At 47.7% G+C, this 22916-nt stretch overlaps 1 protein-coding gene across 1 annotated transcript in view; it reads right to left on the bottom strand.

Annotated features, from left to right (window-relative positions):
- Positions 1-22916, bottom strand: part of LOC110516722 (fibrillin-1) — a 149670-nt gene that overhangs the window by 32682 nt on the left and 94072 nt on the right. The window contains exons 34-46 of the mRNA XM_090222708.1: positions 16029-16151; positions 15399-15521; positions 15155-15280; positions 14112-14234; positions 10850-10972; positions 10590-10757; positions 10425-10493; positions 9082-9207; positions 3975-4097; positions 3439-3597; positions 3286-3357; positions 2922-3047; positions 2065-2187 (exon numbers count right to left, since the gene is read on the bottom strand). Coding sequence (XP_090078834.1) covers positions 2065-2187; positions 2922-3047; positions 3286-3357; positions 3439-3597; positions 3975-4097; positions 9082-9207; positions 10425-10493; positions 10590-10757; positions 10850-10972; positions 14112-14234; positions 15155-15280; positions 15399-15521; positions 16029-16151 — 1584 coding nt within the window. The remainder of the gene's footprint in view (positions 1-2064; positions 2188-2921; positions 3048-3285; positions 3358-3438; positions 3598-3974; positions 4098-9081; positions 9208-10424; positions 10494-10589; positions 10758-10849; positions 10973-14111; positions 14235-15154; positions 15281-15398; positions 15522-16028; positions 16152-22916) is intronic.

The following is a 22916-nucleotide window of genomic DNA, read 5'->3' as shown; positions in this document are numbered from 1 at the left end:
CCAGACACTATCCTCCTCCATCCTTACCCAGACACTATCCTCTCCCATCCTTACCCAGACACTATCTTCCCCCATCCTTACCCAGACACTATCCTCCCCCGTCTTTACCCAGACACTATCCACCCCCATCCTTACCCAGACACTATCCTCCCCCATCCTTACCCAGACACTATCTTCTCCCATCCTTACCCAGACACTATCCTCTCCCATCCTTACCCAGACACTATCCTCTCCCATCCTTACCCAGACACTATCCTCCTCCATCCTTACCCAGACACTATCCTCTCCCATCCTTACCCAGACACTATCTTCCCCCATTCTTACCCAGACACTATCCTCCCCCGTCTTTACCCAGACACTATCCACCCCCATCCTTACCCAGACACTATCCTCCCCCATCCTTACCCAGACACTATCTTCTCCCATCCTTACCCAGACACTATCCTCTCCCATCCTTACCCAGACACTATCCTCATCCATCCTTACCCAGACACTATCCTCTCCCTTCCTTACCCAGACACTATCTTCCCCCATCCTTACCCAGACACTATCCTCTCCCATCCTTACCCAGACACTATCCTCCCCCATCCTTACCCAGACACTATCTTCCCCCATCCTTACCCAGACACTATCCTCTCCCATCCTTACCCAGACACTATCCTCATCCATCCTTACCCAGACACTATCCTCTCCCTTCCTTACCCAGGCACTATCTTCCCCCATCCTTACCCAGACACTATCCTCCCCCATCCTTACCCAGACACTATCCTCCCCCATCCTTACCCCTCCATCATTACCCAGACACTATCCTCCCCCATCCTTACCCCTCCATCCTTACCCAGACACTATCCTCTCCCATCCTTACCCCTCCATCCTTACCCAGACACTATCCTCCCCCATCCTTACCCCTCCATCCTTACCCAGACACTATCCTCCCCCATCCTTACCCCTCCAGCCTTACCCAGACACTATCCTCCCCCATCCTTACCCAGACACTATCCTCTCCCATCCTTACCCAGACACTATCCTCCCCCATCCTTACCCCTCCAGCCTTACCCAGACACTATCCTCCCCAATCCTTACCCAGACACTATCCTCTCCCATCCTTACCCAGACACTATCCTCCCCCATCGTTACCCAGACACTATCCTCCCCCATCGTTACCCAGACACTATCCTCCCCATCCTTACCCAGACACTATCCTCCCCCATCCTTACCCCTCCATCCTTACCCAGACACTATCCTCCCCCATCCTTACCCAGACACTATCCTCTCCCATCATTACCCAGACACTATCTTCCCCCAGCCTTACCCAGACACTATCCTCCCCCATCCTTACCCAGACACCATCCTCTCCCATCCTTACCCAGACACTATCCTCTCCCATCCTTACCCAGACACTATCCTCTCCCATCCTTACCCAGACACTATCCTCCCCCATCCTTACCCAGACACTATCCTCTCCCATCCTTACCCAGACACAATCCTCTACCCCATCCTTACCCCTCCATCCTCACCCCTCCCTCCTCCATCCTACCCCATCCTCACCCCTCCCTCCTCCATCCTCCCACATCCTTACCCCTCCCTCCTCCCCTATCCTTACCCCTCCATCCTCACCCCTCCCTCCTCCATCCTGCCCCATCCTCACCCCTCCCTCCTCCATCCTCCCACATCCTTACCCCTCCCTCCTCCCCCATCCTTACCCCTCCATCCTCACCCCTCCCTCCTCCATCCTCCCCATCTTCACCCCTCCACCCCCCCACATCCTCATCTCTCCCTCCTCCCCCATCCTTACCCCTCCATCCTCACCCCTCCCTCCTCCATTCTCCCACATCCTCACCCCTCCCTCCTCCATCCTGCCCCATCCTCACCCCTCCCTCCTCCATCCTCCCAGATCCTTACCCCTCCCTCCTCCCCCATCCTTACCCCTCCATCCTCACCCCTCCCTCCTCCATCCTTCCCCATCCTCACCCCTCCCTCCTCCATCCTCCCACATCCTCACCCCTCCCTCCTCCCCCATTCTTACCCCTCCATCCTCACCCCTCCCTCCTCCCCCATCCTTACCCAGACACTGTCCAGTGGGGGTGAAGCGGTATCCAGGTTTACATTCACAGCGGTAGCTACCAGGCATGTTGAGACAGCCTGCATTCTGCTGGCACACTGGCCCATTCTGACACTCATCAATGTCTAGGAGGGAAAGAGAGAGAGAGAGAGAGGGACAGAGAGAGAGAGAGGGGGACAGAGAGAGAGAGACAGAGAGGGACAGAGAGAGAGACAGAGAGCGAGAGAGAGAGAGAGAGAGGGACAGAGAGAGACAGCGACAGAGAGAGAGGGACAGAGAGAGAGAGACAGAGAGCGAGGGAGAGAGAAAAAGAGACAGAGAGACAGAGAGAGAGAGAGAGAGAGAGAGTGACAGAGAGAGAGAAAGAGAGAGACAGAGAGAGAGAAAGAGAGAGACAGAGAGAGAAAGGGACAGAGAGAGAGAGAGAGAGAGAGAGAGAGAGAGAGAGAGAGAGAAAGAGAAAGAGAGAGAGAGAGAGAGAGAGAGAGAGAGAGGGAGAGAGAGAGAGAAAGAGAGAGAGAGAAAGACAATGTATTAATTACTCGTAGAAATTTCACTAAAGCAAATAGACCCTGAGACCTGCCATACATGTGCAACTGTATAAAACCCTATCCGGCTTGGAGGCCCATGACAAGGTGACATGGATTCAGAGGGTTTTATTCAGCAACACCATGCAGTCAAATAAATACAAAAATATACAAGGCTGCCATTCAATCCACTTTTAAAAGTCATTTATGAGCCAACCTGCCCAGTGTTTACTATGAATGTGCCTCGGATTGAATCCGGGACAAAGACTCTAAAGGGTAGTAGTTGTATGTTCTATGAGCACACAGCATGAAGCCCATGGGGCGCGCCTTACCTTCACAGATGAGCAGCTTGTCATTGTAGAGGAAGCCCATTGAACACTCACACCTGAAGCTGCCAATCATGTTGATACACACGCCGTTCTCACACACACCTGGGATTTCCCTGCACTCATCAATGTCTGGAACACAGACACACACACACACACACACACACACACACACACACACACACACACACACACACACACACACACACACACACACACACACACACACACACACACACACACACACACACACACACACACACACACAGATACACAGAATCACTTTTTAAAATGTTTTTATTAGTCCTGTGAAGCTGTATACTGGATTTTATTCCAATAGTGTCCTTCCACTGGAAGTGGTGTAACTTACCGATGACCTGTCCTGTGTAGATATCAATGTAGTATCCTGGTCTCTCACTTCCACACAGAATGGCAAACTCATCTAGGGACAGACAGATGGCAGATTTGAGTGTGTGTGTGTGTGCGTTCTGCGCGTAGTGTATATGTGTGTGTGTGTACTCACTGGTGCTGGGTACAGGACACTGTTCACAGGGTCTGTTCCAGGCCCGTCCAATGTTGTAGGAGCAGCAGCACATCTTCTTGGTCATGTTGAAGGTCAACTCTCCGTCACACGTCCCGTTGTCAGAGTAGAAGTTCCTGTAGCAGAAACTCTTCCTCATGTCTACGGGTGGGAGGGGACAAACAGTCATTAGTCACATGGTGTTGTAGAAGCAACAAAAAAATATAGTTTATTATAGGTCCGTAATTAAAAACATACTGTGAGGTTTTGGTCAGAGACCTTCATCAGACATGGTATTGTGATGACATAATGTTGTAGAGAATAGATCTAACACATAACACGTCGGCATTGTAAATTCAGTCTGTTCTGAATTGACGTACATGTATAGATAAAGGTTACATACAGTAAATCAAATAACTACAATTATTCTATCTTGCTGCCAGTCTGTTTCTGTTGTAGTCAGAAACCAACTGTATTCAGACCACACACACTGGTTATTGTTTAAGAGTGAGTAGTACAGTGTATTGTACTGCACTTACCCATACAGTTGTTTCCTCCATTGACCTGCATGTAGTCCACAGGGCAGATACAGGTGTAGTTTCCTATGGTGTTGTAACACTGGCCTGGTCCACAGATACCTGGACGCTCACACTCATTAACATCTACAGAGAGAGAGAGAGAGAGAGAGAGAGAGAGACAGAGAGAGAGACAGAGTGACACAGAGAGAGAGAGAGAGAGAGAGAGAGAGACAGAGAGAGAGGGGAAACAGTCTTGTTAAACACAGCTATATGATGTTTATCTTTATCTTTCATTCAATATGCACGCAACATTATGAATGTATAATAGAGCCAAGGTGAGGTAGATGTTGGTAGTCTACTCTGGGAGTTAGAGGGCTGCCAGTCAGAGCTGAGGTGGGGGTTGGTAGTCTACTCTGGGAGTTAGAGGTCTATCAGTCAGAGCTGAGGTGGGGGTTGGTAGTCTACTCTGGGAGTTAGAGGTCTGTAAGTCAGAGCTGAGGTGGGGGTTGGTAGTCTACTCTGGGAGTTAGAGGTCTGCCAGTCAGAGCTGAGGTGGAGGTTGGTAGTCTACTCTGGGAGTTAGAGGTCTGCCAGTCAGAGCTGAGGTGGAGGTTGGTAGTCTACTCTGGGAGTTAGAGGTCTATCAGTCAGAGCTGAGGTGGGGGTTGGTCGTCTACTCTGGGAGTTAGAGGTCTATCAGTCAGAGCTGAGGTGGGGGTTGGTAGTCTACTCTGGGAGTTAGAGGGCTGCCAGTCAGAGCTGAGGTGGGGGTTGGTAGTCTACTCTGGGAGTTAGAGGGCTGCCAGTCAGAGCTGAGGTGGGGGTTGGTAGTCTACTCTGGGAGTTAGAGGGCTGTAAGTCAGAGCTGAAGCTGGGAGTCTTGTACAGGTATTTACAGTATATGATAAAGTTGTTTTAGGTTCTGTCCGGCCATAGTCATTAGTAGCCTACAGACTGTCGACTGCATCACTGTACTAGAACCATGTAGCCTGCCAGGCAGAGAGCACAGAGTGTACAGAGAACAGGCTGATATGAAGACACACATCACAGCTTTGTTCCCCTGGTCTGGACAACAAACACTCTCCAATTAAACAGCTATTAGACACAGGCTTTTTCCTATCTCTCCTTGTCTTCCCATACACACACACACACACACACACTCACTCTCTCAATTCAAGGGGCTTTATTGGCATGGGAAACATGTGTTAACATTGCCATAGCAAGTGAAGTAGATAATATACAAAAGTGAAATAAACAATAAAAATTAACAGTAAACATTACACATACAGAAGTTTCAAAACAATAAAGACATTACAAATGTCATATTACGTATATATACAAATGGTTAAGGGTACACAAGGGAAAATAAATAAGCATAGATATGGGTTGTATTTACAATGCTGTTTGTTCTTCACTGGTTGCCCTTTTCTTGTGGCAACAGGTCACAAATCTTGCTGCTGTGATGGCACAATGTGGAATTTCACCCAGTAGATATGGGAGTTTATCAAAATTGGGTTTGTTTTCGAATTCTGAGGGAAATATGTCTCTAATATGGTCTTACATTAGACCTGAGGTTTGGAAGTGCAGCTCAGTTTCCACCTCATTTTGTGAGCAGTGTGCACATAGCCTGTCTTCTCTTGAGAGCCAGGTCTGCCTACGGCGGCCTTTCTCAATAGCAAGGCTATGCTCACTGAGTCTGTACATAGTCAAAGCTTTCCTTAAGTTTGGGTCAGTCACAGCTCTGACTTACAGCCCTCTAACTCCCAGAGTAGATGACCAACCCCCACCTCAGCTCTGACTGGTAGATCTCTAATTCTGCTCTGCATACATTATTTGGTGTTCTACGTTGTACACGTTGGATATTTTTGCAGAATTCTGTATGCAGAGTCTCAATTTGGTGTTTGTCCCATTTTGTGAAGTCTTGGTTGGTGAGCGGACCCCAGACCTCACAACCATAAAGGGCAATGGGCTCTATGACTGATTCAAGTATTTTTAGCCAGATCCTAATTGGTATGTTGAATTTTATGTTCCTTTTGATGGCATAAAATGCCCTTCTTGCCTTGTCTCTCAGATCGTTCACAGCTTTGTGGAAGTTACCTGTGGCACTGATGTTTAGGCTGAGGTATGTATAGTTTTTTGTGTGCTCTAGGGCAATGGTGTCTAGATGGAATTTGTATTTGTGGTCCTGGCGACTGGACCTTTTTTGGAACACCATTATTTTGGTCTTACTGAGATTTACTGTCAGGGCCCAGGTCTGGCAGAATCTGTGCAGAATATCTAGGTGCTGCTGTAGGCCCTCATCAGCAAACAGTAGACATTTGACTTCAGATTCTAGTAGGGTGAGGCCGGGTGCTGTAGACTTTTCTAGTGCCCGTGCCAATTCATTAATATATACTGTATGTTGAAGAGGGTGGGGCTGAAGCTGCATCCCTGTCTCACCCCACGGCACTGTGGGAAGAAATGTGTGTGTTTTTTGCCCATTTTAACCGCACACTTGTTTTTTGTGTACATGGATTTTATAATGTCGTATGTTTTACCCCCAACACCACTTTCCATCAATTTGTATAGCAGACCCTCATGCCAGATTGAGTCAAAGGCCTTTTTGAAATCAACAAAGCATGAGAAGACTTTGCCTTTGTTTTGGTTTGTTTGTTTGTCAATTAGGGTGTGCAGGGTGAATACATGGTCTGTTGTACGGTAATTTGGTAAAAAGCCATTTTGACATTTGCTCAGTACATTGTTTTCATCAAGGAAATGTACGAGTCTGCTGTTAATGATAATGCAGAGGATTTTCCCAAGGTTACTGTTGATGCATATCCCACGGTAGTTATTGGGGTCAAATTTGTCTCCACTTTTGTGGATTGGGGTGATCAGTCCTTGGTTCCAAATATTGGGGAAGATGCCAGAGCTAAGGATGATGTTGAAGAGTTTTAGTATAGCCAATTGGAATTTGTTGTCTGTATATTTGATCATTTCATTAAGGATACCATCAACACCACGTGCCTTTTTGGGTTGGAGGGTTTTTATTTTGTCCTGTAGCTCATTCAAGGTAATTGGAGAATCCAGTGGGTTCTGGTAGTCTTTAATAGTTGATTCTAAGATTTGTATTTGTTCCTGTATATGTTTTTGCTCTTTATTCTTTGTTATAGAGCCAAAAAGATTGTAGAAGTGGTTTACCCATACATCTCCATTTTGGATAGATAATTCTTCATGTTGTTGTTTGTTCCTTCTTTTTCCGTAGTGTATTTCTGTATCGTATTAGTGATTCACCATAGTGAAGGCGTAGACTCTCTCTCTCTCTCTCCCTCTCAGGTCTGTGTTCAGTGGACTGAGTGTTCCTCCCTCAGGATAGATGTGGCCACATCAGAGGGGCCAGAACAGCCTTCCTTTGGTCACAGTTATAGACACACTGACTCATCAGAACTCTGTTATTGTCCTGCAGTTAGGGACAGATGTTGACTGTGCCCCAAATAGCACCATATTCCCTATATAGTGCACTACTTTTGTCTAGAGCCCTATTAGCTCGGCCAAAAGTTGTACACTATACAGGGAATTTGGTGCCAAATGAGACACAGCCCAGAACTCTAATATTGCCCTGTTGTTAGAACACTATGGACAGGTGATGTCACTTGTGTCCTGAGAACTAAACATTCTGTTATCCTGAGGTATGATGAGTGTTGTTAGGAGAGAGAGAGAGAGAGAGAGAGAGAGAGAGAGAGGGGGGGGGGACAGAGAGAGAGAGAGAGAGAGACAGAGAGAGAGAGAGACAGAGAGAGAGAGAGAGAAAGACAGACAGACAGACAGACAGACAGACAGACAGACAGACAGACAGACAGACAGACAGGCAGAGAGAGAGAGAGAGAGTAAGAGAGAGAGAGAGAGAGAGAGAGAGTGAGAGAGAGTGACGTGTGAGAGAGAGAGAGACGTGTGAGAGAGAGAGAGAGAGAGAGAGAGAGAGAGAGAGAGAGTGAGAGAGAGAGACAGACAGACAGACAGACAGACAGACAGACAGACAGACAGACAGACATACAGACAGACAGACAGACAGACAGACAGACAGACAGACAGACAGACAGACAGACAGACAGACAGACAGACAGACAGACAGACAAAGAGACAGAGGGAAAGAGAGAAAGAGGTAGAGGGAGGGAGAGAAAGAGAGGAACACAGAGAGAGAAAGAGAGAAAGAGGGATCAGGAAGGAGAGGGAGAGAGAGAGGAACACAGAGACAGAAAGAGAGAGAGAGGGAGCAGGAGAGAGAGGGAGAGAGAGAGGAACACAGAGAAAGAAAGGGAGAAAGAGGGAGAGAGAGAGAGGAACACAGAGAGAAAGAGAGAAAGAGGGAGCAGGAGAGAGAGGGAGAGAGAGAGGAACACAGAGAGAGAAAGAGAGAAAGAGGGAGCAGGAGAGAGAGGGAGAGAGAGAGGAACACAGAGAAAGAAAGAGAGAAAGGGGGAGCAGGAGAGAGAGGGAGAGAGAGAGAGGAACACAGAGAGAGAAAGAGAGAAAGAGGGAGCAGGAGAGAGAGGGAGAGAGAGAGGAACACAGAAAAAGAAAGAGAGAAAGAGGGAGCAGGAGAGAGAGGGAGAGAGAGAGAGGAACACAGAGAGAGAAAGAGAGAAAGAGGGAGCAGGAGAGAGAGGGAGAGAGAGAGGAACACAGAGAGAGAAATAGAGAAAGAGGGAGTAGGAGAGAGCGGGAGAGAGAGAGGAACACAGAGAAAGAAAGAGAGAAATAGGGAGCTGGAGAGAGATGGAGAGAGAGAGGAACACAGAGAAAGAAAGAGACAGAGTTACAGAGAGAAAGAGAGAAATAGGGCGCGGGAGAGAGATGGAGAGAGAGAGGAACACAGAGAGAGAAAGAGAGAAAGAGGGAGGGGAGAGAGAGGAACACAGCACACCTACATTACAGGACAACAAGGTTTAGTCATTTATTACTCTCTATTCTTCTCTTTTCTCTCTTTTCTCCTCCTGTCTTCCAAAAACACTCCTCACTGTCTGGACTCAATTTCCTGCCTGAGTGTGTATGATGATAGTGTGTGAGTAGTGTATGTGTGTGTTAGTGTGTGTGTGAAAGTGTTTGCACGTGTGTGTCTATGAGGGCCATGAGTATGTGTGTGTGTCTATACCTTCACAGACTCTGTTCTCCTCATTGAGTTGGAAGCCTTTGGGACATTCACACTGGAAGCTACCAAAGGTGTTGATGCAGTTTCCTCCTTGACACAGGCCTGGCAGCTCCTGGCACTCATTGATGTCTGAATGTAAATGAGAACACAGAGATAGGGGTTAGGTTGAACTAACCTTCCAGTGTTGCAGTGATGGGGATAGGGGTTAGCACACAATTAAACAGAACATAGGATATTTATGGGGGTTAGGGTTGAACTAACCTTCCAGTGTGACAGTGATGGGGTTAGGGGTCAGAGGTTAGTTTGAACTAACCTTCCAGTATAACAGTGATGGGGTTAGAGGTCAGAGGTTAGGTTGAACTAACCTTCCAGTATAACAGTGATGGGGTTAGAGGTCAGAGGTTAGGTTGAACTAACCTTCCAGTATAACAGTGATGGGGTTAGAGGTCAGAGGTTAGGTTGAACTAACCTTCCAGTATAACAGTGATGGGGTTAGAGGTCAGAGGTTAGGTTGAACTAACCTTTCAGTATAACAGTAATGGGGTTAGAGGTCAGAGGTTAGGTTGAACTAACCTTCCAGTATAACAGTGATGGGGTTAGAGGTCAGAGGTTAGGTTGAACTAACCTTCCAGTATAACAGTGATGGGGTTAGAGGTCAGAGGTTAGGTTGAACTAACCTTCCAGTATAACAGTGATGGGGTTAGAGGTCAGAGGTTAGGTTGAACTAACCTTCCAGTATAACAGTGATGGGGTTAGAGGTCAAAGGTTAGGTTGAACTAACCTTCCAGTATAACAGTGATGGGGTTAGAGGTCAGAGGTTAGGTTGAACTAACCTTCCAGTATAACAGTGATGGGGTTAGAGGTCAGAGGTTAGGTTGAACTAACCTTCCAGTATAACAGTGATGTGGTTAGAGGTTAGGTTGAACTAACCTTCCAGTATAACAGTGATGGGGTTAGAGGTCAGAGGTTAGGTCGAACTAACCTTCCAGTATAACAGTGATGGGGTTAGAGGTCAGAGGTTAGGTTGAACTAACCTTCCAGTATAACAGTGATGGGGTTAGAGGTCAGAGGTTAGGTTGAACTAACCTTCCAGTATAACAGTGATGGGGTTAGAGGTCAGAGGTTAGGTTGAACTAACCTTCCAGTATAACAGTGATGGGGTTAGAGGTCAGAGGTTAGGTTGAACTAACCTTCCAGTATAACAGTGATGGGGTTAGAGGTCAGAGGTTAGGTTGAACTAACCTTCCAGTATGACAGTGATGGGGTTAGAGGTCAGAGGTTAGGTCGAACTAACCTTCCAGTATAACAGTGATGGGGTTAGAGGTCAGAGGTTAGGTTGAACTAACCTTCCAGTATAACAGTGATGGGGTTAGGTCTGAATCCCTCTCCTCCTGGACACAACGTCTTGTACTCCGCTGGAAGACAAATGATTTATTCCCTACATCACAACATTTAGGGATCTTTCCATGTAAGTATTGTGTTAGATGGGGTGATAGGTCAGACTGACTCACAGGAGTTGAGAGGGGGGCAGGATTCGCAGGGTGTTCCCCAGGCCTGCCCTAGAGAACAGCAGCAGGAGGCTTTGGACACCGCCACACCTATCTCATTGGAACAGACCAAACTCTCAGACGCATCCCCCCGCATCCGCACGTCCAGATAGCAGTCACCAGAACGAGTGTCTGGGAAGGGACACACACATACTCAGTCATCTCCCATCAGAAGGACCCATACTGAAAGTGTGTGTGTGAGTGAGTCCAGAGCGATGTCTCACCTACACAGCCCACGCGGGTGGGGTTGAGTTCGAAGTCTTGAGGACAGTTACAGATGTAGCTACCTGGGGTGTTGACACACAGTCCACTGATACAGGTGGTCGGGTCAGCACACTCATTAATGTCTGATAGGAGAGGGGGGAGAGAGAGAGTGAGAGAGAGAGAGGGGGGAGAGAGGGGTGGTGGATGGAGAGAGAGAGAGAGAGAGAGAGAGAGAGAGAGAGGGGGGGGAAGGAGAGAGAGTGTGAGAGAGAGAGAGGGGAAGGAGAGACAGAGAGAGAGAGAGGGGGGTGGAGAGAGAGCGAGAGAGAGAGAGAGAGAGAGAGAGGGGCGGGTGGATGGAGAGAGAGAGAGAGAGAGGGGGTGGATGGAGAGAGAGAGAGAGAGGGGGTGTGGTGGATGGAGAGAGAGAGAGAGAGAGTGAGAGAGAGAGAGAGCGAGAGAGAGAGAGAGAGGGAGAGAGGGGTGGTGGATGGAGAGAGAGAGAGAGAGAGAAAGAGGGGTGAAGGAGAGAGAGTGAGAGAGAGAGAGGAGAAGGAGAGAGAGAGAGAGAGAGAGAGAGAGCGAGAGAGAGAGTGAGAGGGGGGTGGTGGATGGAGAGAGAGAGAGAGAGAGAGAGGGGGTGGTGGATGGAGAGAGGGGGGGGTGGATGGAGAGAGAGCGAGAGAGAGAGAGAGGGGGTTGGTGGATGGAGAGAGAGAGAGAGAGAGAGGGGGGGTGGTGGATGGAGAGAGAGAGAGAGAGAGAGAGAGAGAGGGGTGGATGGAGAGAGAGAGAGAGAGAGGGGGTGTGGTGGATGGAGAGAGAGAGAGGGGGGGGTGTTGGATGGAGAGAGAGGGGGGGTGGATGGAGAGAGAGAGAGAGAGAGAGTGAGAGAGAGAGAGAGCGAGAGAGAGAGAGAGAGGGAGAGAGGGGTGGTGGATGGAGAGAGAGAGAGAGAGAAAGAGGGGTGAAGGAGAGAGAGTGAGAGAGAGAGGGGAGAAGGAGAGAGAGAGAGAGAGCGAGAGAGAGAGAGAGTGAGAGGGGGGTGGTGGATGGAGAGAGAGAGAGAGAGAGAGGGGGTGGTGGATGGAGAGAGAGAGGGGGGTGGATGGAGAGAGAGAGATAGAGGGGGTGGTGGATGGAGAGAGAGAGAGGGGGGTGGATGGAGAGAGAGCGAGAGAGAGAGAGAGGGGGTTGGTGGATGGAGAGAGAGAGAGAGAGAGAGTGGGGGGTGGTGGATGGAGAGAGAGAGAGAGAGAGAGAGAGAGAGGGGTGGTGGATGGAGAAAGAGAGAGGGGGGATGGATGGAGAGAAAGAGAGAGAGAGGGGGGTGGTGGATGGAGAGAGAGAGAGGGGGTGGATGGAGAGAGCGAGAGAGGGAGAGTGGGGTGATGGATGGAGAGAGAGAGAGAGAGAGGGGGGGGTGGATGGAGAGAGAGAGAGAGAGAGAGGTGGTGGATAGAGAGAGAGAGAGAGAGAGAGAGAGAGAGAGAGAGAGAGAGAGAGAGGGGGGGGGGGGGTGGTGGATGGAGAGAAGGAGAGAAAGAGAGAGAGAGAGAGAGACTGTCACAAATGCCTCAGTGTGTACGCTAGTGATGTGATGTGTGTGTGTGTGTGTGTGTGTGTGTGTGTGTGTGTGTGTGTGTGTGTGGTATTAGGGTGTGGGTGTCAGTCCTCATCATTAATATGACTCCTTATACTGAGGGAGGAGAGGAATCATCCCTTTTTCCGTCCCTCCATCCCAGTGGAGAAGGGGATGAGTCTGATTGGGGTTAGGAAGGATGAGGGTTTGGTTGGGGGAGACTGGTCGTCTCTTCACAGTGTCCAGAGAACAGTGTCATGACAACACAGAAACTCAGGGACAGTCTTACTGACAGGCCATTTAGCCTTGTGTTAACCTTTTGTTCTTTGTTTTAGTGTCTATGGAGAAACACTTAAAATTGATACCAATGTAATGTGTAATTCTACTGGGCTTAATAGACAGTACAGTGGAGCAAAGTCAGCCACCAATTGTGCAAGTTTAATCATAGGTACACTTCAACTATGACAGACAAAATGAGGGAAAAATATCCAGAAAACCACATTGCAGGATTTTTAATGAATTTATTTGAAAATGATGGTGGAAAATAAGTATTTGGTCAATAACAAAAGTTTCTCTCAATACTTTGTTATATACCCTTTGTTGGCAATGACAGAGGTCAAACGTTTTCTGTAAGTCTTCACAAGATTTTCACACACTGTTGCTGGTATTTTGGCCCATTCCTCCATGCAGATCTCCTCTAGAGCAGTGATGTTTTGGGGCTGTTGCTGGGCAACACGGACTTTCAACTCCCTCCAAAGATTTTCTATGGGGTTGAGATCTGGAGACTGGCTAGGCCACTCCAGGACCTTGAAATGCTTCTTACGAAGCCACTCCTTTGTTGCCCGGGCGGTGTGTTTGGGATCATTGTCATGCTGAAAGACCCAGCCACATTTCATCTTCAATGCCCTTGCTGATGGTAGGCTTTGTTACTTTGGTCCCAGCTCTCTGCAGGTCATTCACTAGGTCCCCCCGTGTGATTCTGGGATTTTTGCTCACCGTTCTTGTGATCATTTTGACCCCACGGGGTAAGATCTTGCCCCAGATCGAGGGAGATCAGTGGTCTTGTATGTCTTTTCCATTTCCTAATAATTGCTCCCACAGTTGATTTCTTCAAACCAAGCTGCTTACCTATTGCAGATTCAGTCTTCCCAGCCTGGTGCAGGTCTCCAATTTTGTTTCTGGTGTCCTTTGACAGCTCTTTGGTCTTGGCCATAGTGGAGTTTGGAGTGTGACTGTTTGAGGTTGTGGACAGGTGTCTTTTATACTGATAACAAGTTCAAACAGGTGCCATTAATACAGGTAACGAGTGGAAGACAGAGGAGCCTCTTAAAGAAGAAGTTACAGGTCTGTGAGAGCCAGAAATCTTGCTTGTTTGTAGGTGACCAAATACTTATTTTCCACCATAATTTGCAAATAAATTCATTAAAAATCCTACAATGTGATTTTCTGGATTTTTTTTCTAATTTTGTCTGTCATAGTTGAAGTGTACCTATGATGAACATTACAGGCCTCTCTCATCTTTTTAAGTGGGAGAACTTGCACAATTGGTGGCTGACTAAATACTTTTTTGCTCCACTGTATATATCCTGACCCATACAGGTTCTCTGAGGAGAGCTACACTGGGGTGACAGGGTGTGTTATCACACAGAGAAGACTGTGCTATGTGTGTCTGCCTATGTTAACAGGTGTGTGTGGTTTACCAGTGCAGTTGCCTCCGCTCCTGTCCAGCTCGTAGCCGATGCTACACTGACACCTGAACAGCCCCGGAATGTTCTGACACCTTCCATTCACACAGATATCGGCAAAGGTACACTCGTCTATATCTGTGGGAGGGAGGGAGACAGAGAGCGGTTAGAGAGGGAGTCCAGCTGGGAAGGATGAATGGTCCTGGGACGGAGTGTACCTTGACACACACACACACACACACACACACACACACACACACACACACACACACACACACACACACACACACACACACACACACACACTAAGAGACAAACACACACTAAGGGACACACACACACACTAAGAGACACACACGCATACTAAGGGATACACACACACATGTACACACACACTCTAAGAGACACACACACACACGTACACACACACTCTAAGAGACACACGCACACTAAGGGACACACACACACTAAGGGACACACACACACACTAAGGGACACAGACGCACTCTAAGGGACACACACACTAAGGGACACACACATTAAGGGACACACACATATACTAAGGGACACACACACACACTAAGGGACACACACACACACACTAAGGGAGACACGCACTCTCAGGGACACACACTCTAAGGGACACACACATTAAGGGACACACACACACTAAGGGACACACACACACTAAGGGACACACACACTAAGGGACACACACACACTATGGGACACACACACACACACACTCATGCTGACAGAATACCAGTGTGCTGCAGTTCATTTGTTTAATTATTGGTTCGAGAAGTGTAAAGTTAAACATAAGGAGGCCAGTTTGAGCATGTATCTCATTCCAGCCCTGTGTTTTATTGGCAATAGAAACCTCTCCTTTCTCTTTAATAAAGCACAACTGTAAACTATATATAAACTATAAACATATCGACTATTCCAAAACAGCCTTCTTTAACAGCATGTAACTGTTAGACAGATAATATTGTGATTTAAATGTACACATGGCAGAAATAGACACAGTGTTGTTAGGGTGTCAGTAGCTGTCTTACCCTCGCAGGCCTTTCCGTCCGGGGTTGGGATGAAACCCATGTCACATTCACAACGGTAGCCTCCAGGAACATTCAGGCAGTTACCGCTCTCACACAGGTTCACGTTATCTGCACACTCATCGCTGTCTGTACCAGAACACATAAACACATCATTACAAATCACTTCACTGAGAATAATAAGCAGGTACTGAGATCTACAGTCAAGGGAAATATTTGAACATGAGTCAGTGTGTGACCCTGTGACCTGAGCAGTAGAATCCGTCCCCAGAGAATCCGTCCTTGCAGTGGCAGCGGTATGATCCCATGGTGTTCAGACAGTCTGCGTTGTTGCTGCACATGTGGGTCCCGTTGGAACACTCATCCAGGTCTGAAACACACACAGATGGTTGATTATTGATGCTTGATAAACCATTCATTACGGGTATAGATAGTATTAGATGTAGCTGGGTTGATAGAACATCTAAAACTGGTACAGATAACTGAATATTGTTGTTTATAACAACAATCGTTTATAACTGGTATTCTGGTAGACATTTCTAAAACGTTTCAGATACAGTAGTTAATACCAAAGTTGGTGGTTATTGGTTACTACAAGTCATAAGTGGTCATAGCTGGTCACAGCTGGTTATAGCTGGTCATAGCTGGTTATAGCTGTTTATAGCTGGTCACAGCTGGTCACAGCTGGTTATAGCTGGTCATAGCGGTTTATAGGTTGTTCCTACCCGTTCATGGCAGTTCATTGCTGTTCATAGCTGGTTATAGCTGGTCATAGTGGTTTATAGGTTGTTCCTACCTGTTCCTCCCTGTTCATGGCAGTTCATTGCTGTTCATAGCTGGTTATAGCTGGTCATAGCTGGTCATAAGTTGTTCCTACCTGTGCATTTGATCCCGTCTCCAATCCATCCCGGAGCACAGCTACACTTGAAGCTACCAGCCGTGTTGGTACATGAGGCATGTCTGTCACAATTATGGGCCCCAATCTCACACTCATTAATATCTACAGAGAGAGAAAGATGAGAGTTAGTATGGAACTCACTTGTGAAAGGTTTACAAGTTGTTTGTGTTTGGTTGACTGATGTGTCGTGTGTTATTGTGTGGTTATTGTTAGGTTGATGTTTGGTTGACTGGTCGGTGTGTCCTGGTTTATCTACTCAGAGACATACACTGAAGCCAGCCCACATCGGCCTCTGATGAAATCAATGATGAAATGAGAGAAATATACTGCTGCTACAGAACCAGAAAATAACCCTATCACTCTACTGCTCTCTATCTCACTCTATCTCTCTCTATCTCACTCAACTGCTCTCTATCTCTCTCTATCTCACTCAACTGCTCTCTATCTCACTCAACTGCTCTCTATCTCTCTCTATCTCACTCAACTGCTCTCTATCTCACTCAACTGCTCTCTATCTCACTCAACTGCTCTCTATCTCTCTCTATCTCACTCAACTGCTCTCTATCTCACTCTATCTCTCTCTATCTCTCTCTATCTCTCTCTATCTCTCTCTATCTCTCTCTATCTCACTCAACTGCTCTCTATCTCTCTCTATCTCACTCTATCTCTCTCTATCTCACTCTATCTCTCTCTATCTATCTCTATCTCACTCTATCTCTCTCTATCTCTCTCTATCTCTCTCTATCTCACTCTATCTCTCTCTATCTCTCTCTATCTCACTCTATCTCACTCTATCTCTCTCTATCTCTCTCTATCTCTCTCTATCTCACTCTATCTCACTCTATCTCTCTCTATCTCACTCTATCTCTCTCTATCTTTCTCTATCTCACTCTATCTCACTCTATCTCTCTCTATCTCACTCTATCTCTCTCTATCTCTCTCTATCTCACTCTATCTCTCTCTATCTCTCTCTATCTCTCTCTATCTCACTCTATCTCTCTCTATCTCACTCAACTGCTCTCTATCTCACTCAACTGCTCTCTATCTCTCTCTATCTCTCTCTATCTCTCTCTATCTCTCTCTATCTCTCTCTATCTCACTCTATCTCACTCAACTGCTCTCTATCTCACTCTATCTCTCTCTATCTCTCTCTATCTCTCTCTATCTCTCTCTATCTCACTCTATCTCTCTCTATCTCTCTCTATCTCTCTCTATCTCTCTTTATCTCACTCTATCTCTCTCTATCTCTCTCTATCTCACTCTATCTCTCTCTATCTCTCTCTATCTCACTCTATCTCTATCTATCTCACTCTATCTCTCTCTATCTCTCTCTATCTCACTCAACTGCTCTCTATCTCACTCTATCTCACTCTATCTCTCTCTATCTCACTCAACTGCTCTCTATCTCACTCTATCTCTCTCTATCTCACTCTATCTCTCTCTATCTCTCAATTCAATTTCAATTCAATTCAATTCAATTCAAGGGCTTTATTGGCATGGGAAACATGTGTTAACATTGCCAAAGCAAGTGAGGTAGACAACATACAAAGTGAAAATATAAAGTGAAAAACAACAAAAATTAACAGTAAACATTACACATACAGAGGTTTCAAAACAGTAAAGACATTACAAATGTCATATTATATATATATATACAGGGTTTTAACAATATACAAATGGTTAAAGGACACAAGATAAAATAAATACGCATAAATATGGGTTGTATTTACAATGGTGTGTGTTCTTCACTGGTTGCCCTTTTCTCGTGGCAACAGGTCACAAATCTTGCTGCTGTGATGGCACACTGTGGAATTTCACCCAGTAGATATGGGAGTTTTTCAAATTTGGATTTGTTTTCGAATTCTTTGTGGATCTGTGTAATCTGAGGGAAATATGTATCTCTAATATGGTCATACATTGGGCAGGAGGTTAGGAAGTGCAGCTCAGTTTCCACCTCATTTTGTGAGCAGTGAGCACATAGCCTGTCTTCTCTTGAGAGCCATGTCTGCCTACGGCGGCCTTTCTCAATAGCAAGGCTATGCTCACTGAGTCTGTACATAGTCAAAGCTTTCCTTAATTTTTGGTCAGTCACAGTGGTCAGGTATTCTGCCGCTGTGTACTCTCTGTTTAGGGCCAAATAGCATTCTAGTTTGCTCTGTTTTTTTGTTAATTCTTTCCAATGTGTCAAGTAATTATCTTTTTGTTTTCTCATGATTTGGTTGGGTCTAATTGTGCTGTTGTCCTGGGGCTCTGTAGGGTGTGTTTGTGTCAGTCTGGTTCTCTCTATCTCTCTCTATCTCTCTCTATCTCACTCTATCTCACTCTATCTCTCTCTATCTCTCTCTATCTCTCTCTATCTCACTCTATCTCTCTCTATCTCTCAATATCTCTCTCTATCTCTCTATATCTCACTCTATCTCTCTCTATCTCTCTCTATCTCTCTCTATCTCTCTCTATCTCTCTCTATCTCACTCTATCTTTCTCTATCTCTCTCTATCTCACTCTATCTATCTCACTCTCATCCTCTCTCTCTTTTTCCTTCTGATTCAGTCTCTCTGGTCTTGTTTAGTCTCTCTGGTCTGGTTCAGTCTCTCTCTCTGGTCTGGTTCAGTCTCTCTCTCTCTGGTCTGGTTCAGTCTCTCTCTCTCTCTGGTCTGGTTCAGTCTTTGGTCTAGTTCAGTCTCTCTCTGGTCTGGTTCAGTCTCCCTGGTCTGGTTCAGTCTCTCTCTCTCTGGTCTGGTTCAGTCTCTCTCTCTCTGGTCTGGTTCAGTCTCTCTGGTCTGGTTCAGTCTCTCTCTGGTCTGGTTCAGTCTCTCTGGTCTGGCTCAGTCTCTCTCTCTCTCTGGCCTGGTTCAGTCTCTCTCTCTGGTCTAGTTCAGTCTCTCTCTGGTCTGGTTCAGTCTCTCTGGTCTGGTTCAGTCTCTCTCTCTGGTCTGGTCTGGTTCAGTCTCTCTCTCTCTCTGGTCTGGTTCAGTCTTTGGTCTAGTTCAGTCTCTCTCTGGTCTGGTTCAGTCTCCCTGGTCTGGTTCAGTCTCTCTCTCTCTGGTCTGGTTCAGTCTCTCTCTCTCTGGTCTGGTTCAGTCTCTCTGGTCTGGTTCAGTCTCTCTCTGGTCTGGTTCAGTCTCTCTGGTCTGGCTCAGTCTCTCTCTCTCTCTGGCCTGGTTCAGTCTCTCTCTCTGGTCTAGTTCAGTCTCTCTCTGGTCTGGTTCAGTCTCTCTGGTCTGGTTCAGTCTCTCTCTCTGGTCTGGTCTGGTTCAGTCTCTCTCTCTCTCTGGTCTGGTTCAGTCTTTGGTCTAGTTCAGTCTCTCTCTGGTCTGGTTCATTCTCCCTGGTCTGGTTCAGTCTCTCTCTCTCTGGTCTGGTTCAGTCTCTCTCTCTCTCTGGTCTGGTTCAGTCTTTGGTCTAGTTCAGTCTCTCTCTGGTCTGGTTCAGTCTCCCTGGTCTGGTTCAGTCTCTCTCTCTCTGGTCTGGTTCAGTCTCTCTCTCTCTGGTCTGGTTCAGTCTCTCTGGTCTGGTTCAGTCTCTCTCTGGTCTGGTTCAGTCTCTCTGGTCTGGCTCAGTCTCTCTCTCTCTCTGGCCTGGTTCAGTCTCTCTCTCTGGTCTAGTTCAGTCTCTCTCTGGTCTGGTTCAGTCTCTCTGGTCTGGTTCAGTCTCTCTCTCTGGTCTGGTCTGGTTCAGTCTCTCTCTCTCTCTGGTCTGGTTCAGTCTTTGGTCTAGTTCAGTCTCTCTCTGGTCTGGTTCAGTCTCCCTGGTCTGGTTCAGTCTCTCTCTCTCTGGTCTGGTTCAGTCTCTCTCTCTCTGGTCTGGTTCAGTCTCTCTGGTCTGGTTCAGTCTCTCTCTGGTCTGGTTCAGTCTCTCTGGTCTGGCTCAGTCTCTCTCTCTCTCTGGCCTGGTTCAGTCTCTCTCTCTGGTCTAGTTCAGTCTCTCTCTGGTCTGGTTCAGTCTCTCTGGTCTGGTTCAGTCTCTCTCTCTGGTCTGGTCTGGTTCAGTCTCTCTCTCTCTCTGGTCTGGTTCAGTCTTTGGTCTAGTTCAGTCTCTCTCTGGTCTGGTTCAGTCTCCCTGGTCTGGTTCAGTCTCTCTCTCTCTGGTCTGGTTCAGTCTCTCTCTCTCTCTGGTCTGGTTCAGTCTTTGGTCTAGTTCAGTCTCTCTCTGGTCTGGTTCAGTCTCCCTGGTCTGGTTCAGTCTCTCTCTCTCTGGTCTGGTTCAGTCTCTCTCTCTCTGGTCTGGTTCAGTCTCTCTGGTCTGGTTCAGTCTCTCTCTGGTCTGGTTCAGTCTCTCTGGTCTGGCTCAGTCTCTCTCTCTCTCTGGCCTGGTTCAGTCTCTCTCTCTGGTCTAGTTCAGTCTCTCTCTGGTCTGGTTCAGTCTCTCTGGTCTGGTTCAGTCTCTCTCTCTGGTCTGGTCTGGTTCAGTCTCTCTCTCTCTCTGGTCTGGTTCAGTCTTTGGTCTAGTTCAGTCTCTCTCTGGTCTGGTTCAGTCTCCCTGGTCTGGTTCAGTCTCTCTCTCTCTGGTCTGGTTCAGTCTCTCTCTCTCTGGTCTGGTTCAGTCTCTCTGGTCTGGTTCAGTCTCTCTCTGGTCTGGTTCAGTCTCTCTGGTCTGGCTCAGTCTCTCTCTCTCTCTGGCCTGGTTCAGTCTCTCTCTCTGGTCTAGTTCAGTCTCTCTCTGGTCTGGTTCAGTCTCTCTGGTCTGGTTCAGTCTCTCTCTCTGGTCTGGTCTGGTTCAGTCTCTCTGGTCTAGTTCAGTCTCTCTCTGGTCTGGTTCAGTCTCTCTCTCTCTCTCTCTGGTCTGGTCCAGTCTCTCTCTGGTCTGGTCTGGTTCAGTCTCTCTCTCTGGTCTGGTTCAGTCTCTCTCTCTGGTCTGGTCTGGTTCGGTCTCTCTCTCTCTCTGGTCTGGTTCAGTCTCTCTCTCTGGTCTGGTTCAGTCTCTCTCTCTGGTCTGGTTCAGTCTCTCTCACTCTGGTCTGGTTCAGTCTCTCTCTCTCTGGTCTGGTTCAGTCTCTCTGGTCTGGTTCAGTCTCTCTCTGGTCTGGTTCAGTCTCTCTGGTCTGGTTCAGTCTCTCTCTCTGGTCTGGTCTGGTTCAGTCTCTCTCTCTTTCTGGCCTGGTTCAGTCTCTCTCTCTGGTCTAGTTCAGTCTCTCTCTGGTCTGTTTCAGTCTCTCTGGTCTGGTTCAGTCTCTCTCTCTGGTCTGGTCTGGTTCAGTCTCTCTGGTCTAGTTCAGTCTCTCTCTGGTCTGGTTCAGTCTCTCTCTCTCTCTCTCTGGTCTGGTCCAGTCTCTCTCTGGTCTGGTCTGGTTCAGTCTCTCTCTCTGGTCTGGTTCAGTCTCTCTCTCTGGTCTGGTCTGGTTCGGTCTCTCTCTCTCTCTGGTCTGGTTCAGTCTCTCTCTCTGGTCTGGTTCAGTCTCTCTCTCTGGTCTGGTTCAGTCTCTCTCACTCTGGTCTGGTTCAGTCTCTCTCTCTCTGGTCTGGTTCAGTCTCTCTGGTCTGGTTCAGTCTCTCTCTGGTCTGGTTCAGTCTCTCTGGTCTGGTTCAGTCTCTCTCTCTGGTCTGGTCTGGTTCAGTCTCTCTCTCTTTCTGGCCTGGTTCAGTCTCTCTCTCTGGTCTAGTTCAGTCTCTCTCTGGTCTGTTTCAGTCTCTCTGGTCTGGTTCAGTCTCTCTCTCTGGTCTGGTCTGGTTCAGTCTCTCTCTCTGGTCTGGTTCAGTCTCTCTCTCTGGTCTGGTCTGGTTCGGTCTCTCTCTCTCTCTGGTCTGGTTCAGTCTCTCTCTCTGGTCTGGTTCAGTCTCTGTCTCTGGTCTGGTTCAGTCTCTCTCTCTCTGGTCTGGTTCAGTCTCTCTCTCTCTGGTCTGGTTCAGTCTCTCTGGTCTGGTTCAGTCTCTCTCTGGTCTGGTTCAGTCTCTCTGGTCTGGTTCAGTCTCTCTCTCTGGTCTGGTCTGGTTCAGTCTCTCTCTCTTTCTGGCCTGGTTCAGTCTCTCTCTCTGGTCTAGTTCAGTCTCTCTCTGGTCTGTTTCAGTCTCTCTGGTCTGGTTCAGTCTCTCCCTCTGGTCTGGTCTGGTTCAGTCTCTCTGGTCTAGTTCAGTCTCTCTCTGGTCTGGTTCAGTCTCTCTCTCTCTCTGGTCTGGTTCAGTCTCTCTCTGGTCTGGTCTGGTTCAGTCTCTCTCTCTGGTCTGGTTCAGTCTCTCTCTCTGGTCTGGTCTGGTTCGGTCTCTCTCTCTCTCTGGTCTGGTTCAGTCTCTCTCTCTGGTCTGGTTCAGTCTCTCTCTCTGGTCTGGTTCAGTCTCTCTCTCTGGTCTGGTCTGGTTCAGTCTCTCTCTCTGGTCTAGTTCAGTCTCTCTCTGGTCTGGTTCAGTCTCTCTCTCTGGTCTGGTTCAGTCTCTCTCTCTGGTCTGGTCTGGTTCAGTCTCTCTCTCGCTCTAGTCTAGTTCAGTCTCTCTCTGGTCTGGTTCAGTCTCTCTGGTCTGGTTCAGTCTCTCTCTGGTCTGGTCTGGTTCAGTCTCTCTCTCTCTCTGGTCTGGTTCAGTCTCTCTCTCTGGTCTAGTTCAGTCTCTCTCTGGTCTGGTTCAGTCTCTCTCTCTCTCTCTGGTCTGGTTCAGTCTCTCTCTGGTCTGGTCTGGTTCAGTCTCTCTCTCTGGTCTGGTTCAGTCTCTCTCTCTCTGGTCTGGTCTGGTTCAGTGTTTCTCTCTGGTCTGGTTCAGTCTCTCTCTCTGGTCTGGTTCAGTCTCTCTCTCTGGTCTGGTCTGGTTCAGTCTCTCTCTCTCTCTGGTCTGGTTCAGTCTCTCTCTCTGGTCTGGTCTGGTTCAGTCTCTCTCTCTGGTCTGGTTCAGTCTCTCTCTCTCTCTGGTCTAGTTCAGTCTCTCTCTCTGGTCTGGTTCAGTC

Source organism: Oncorhynchus mykiss, chromosome 26 (genome assembly GCF_057628025.1).
Source record: "Oncorhynchus mykiss isolate SJ-2025 chromosome 26, ASM5762802v1, whole genome shotgun sequence".
In the NCBI taxonomy this organism is placed as follows: Eukaryota; Metazoa; Chordata; class Actinopteri; order Salmoniformes; family Salmonidae; genus Oncorhynchus; species Oncorhynchus mykiss.
This window is presented reverse-complemented; position numbering and strand designations above follow the sequence as displayed.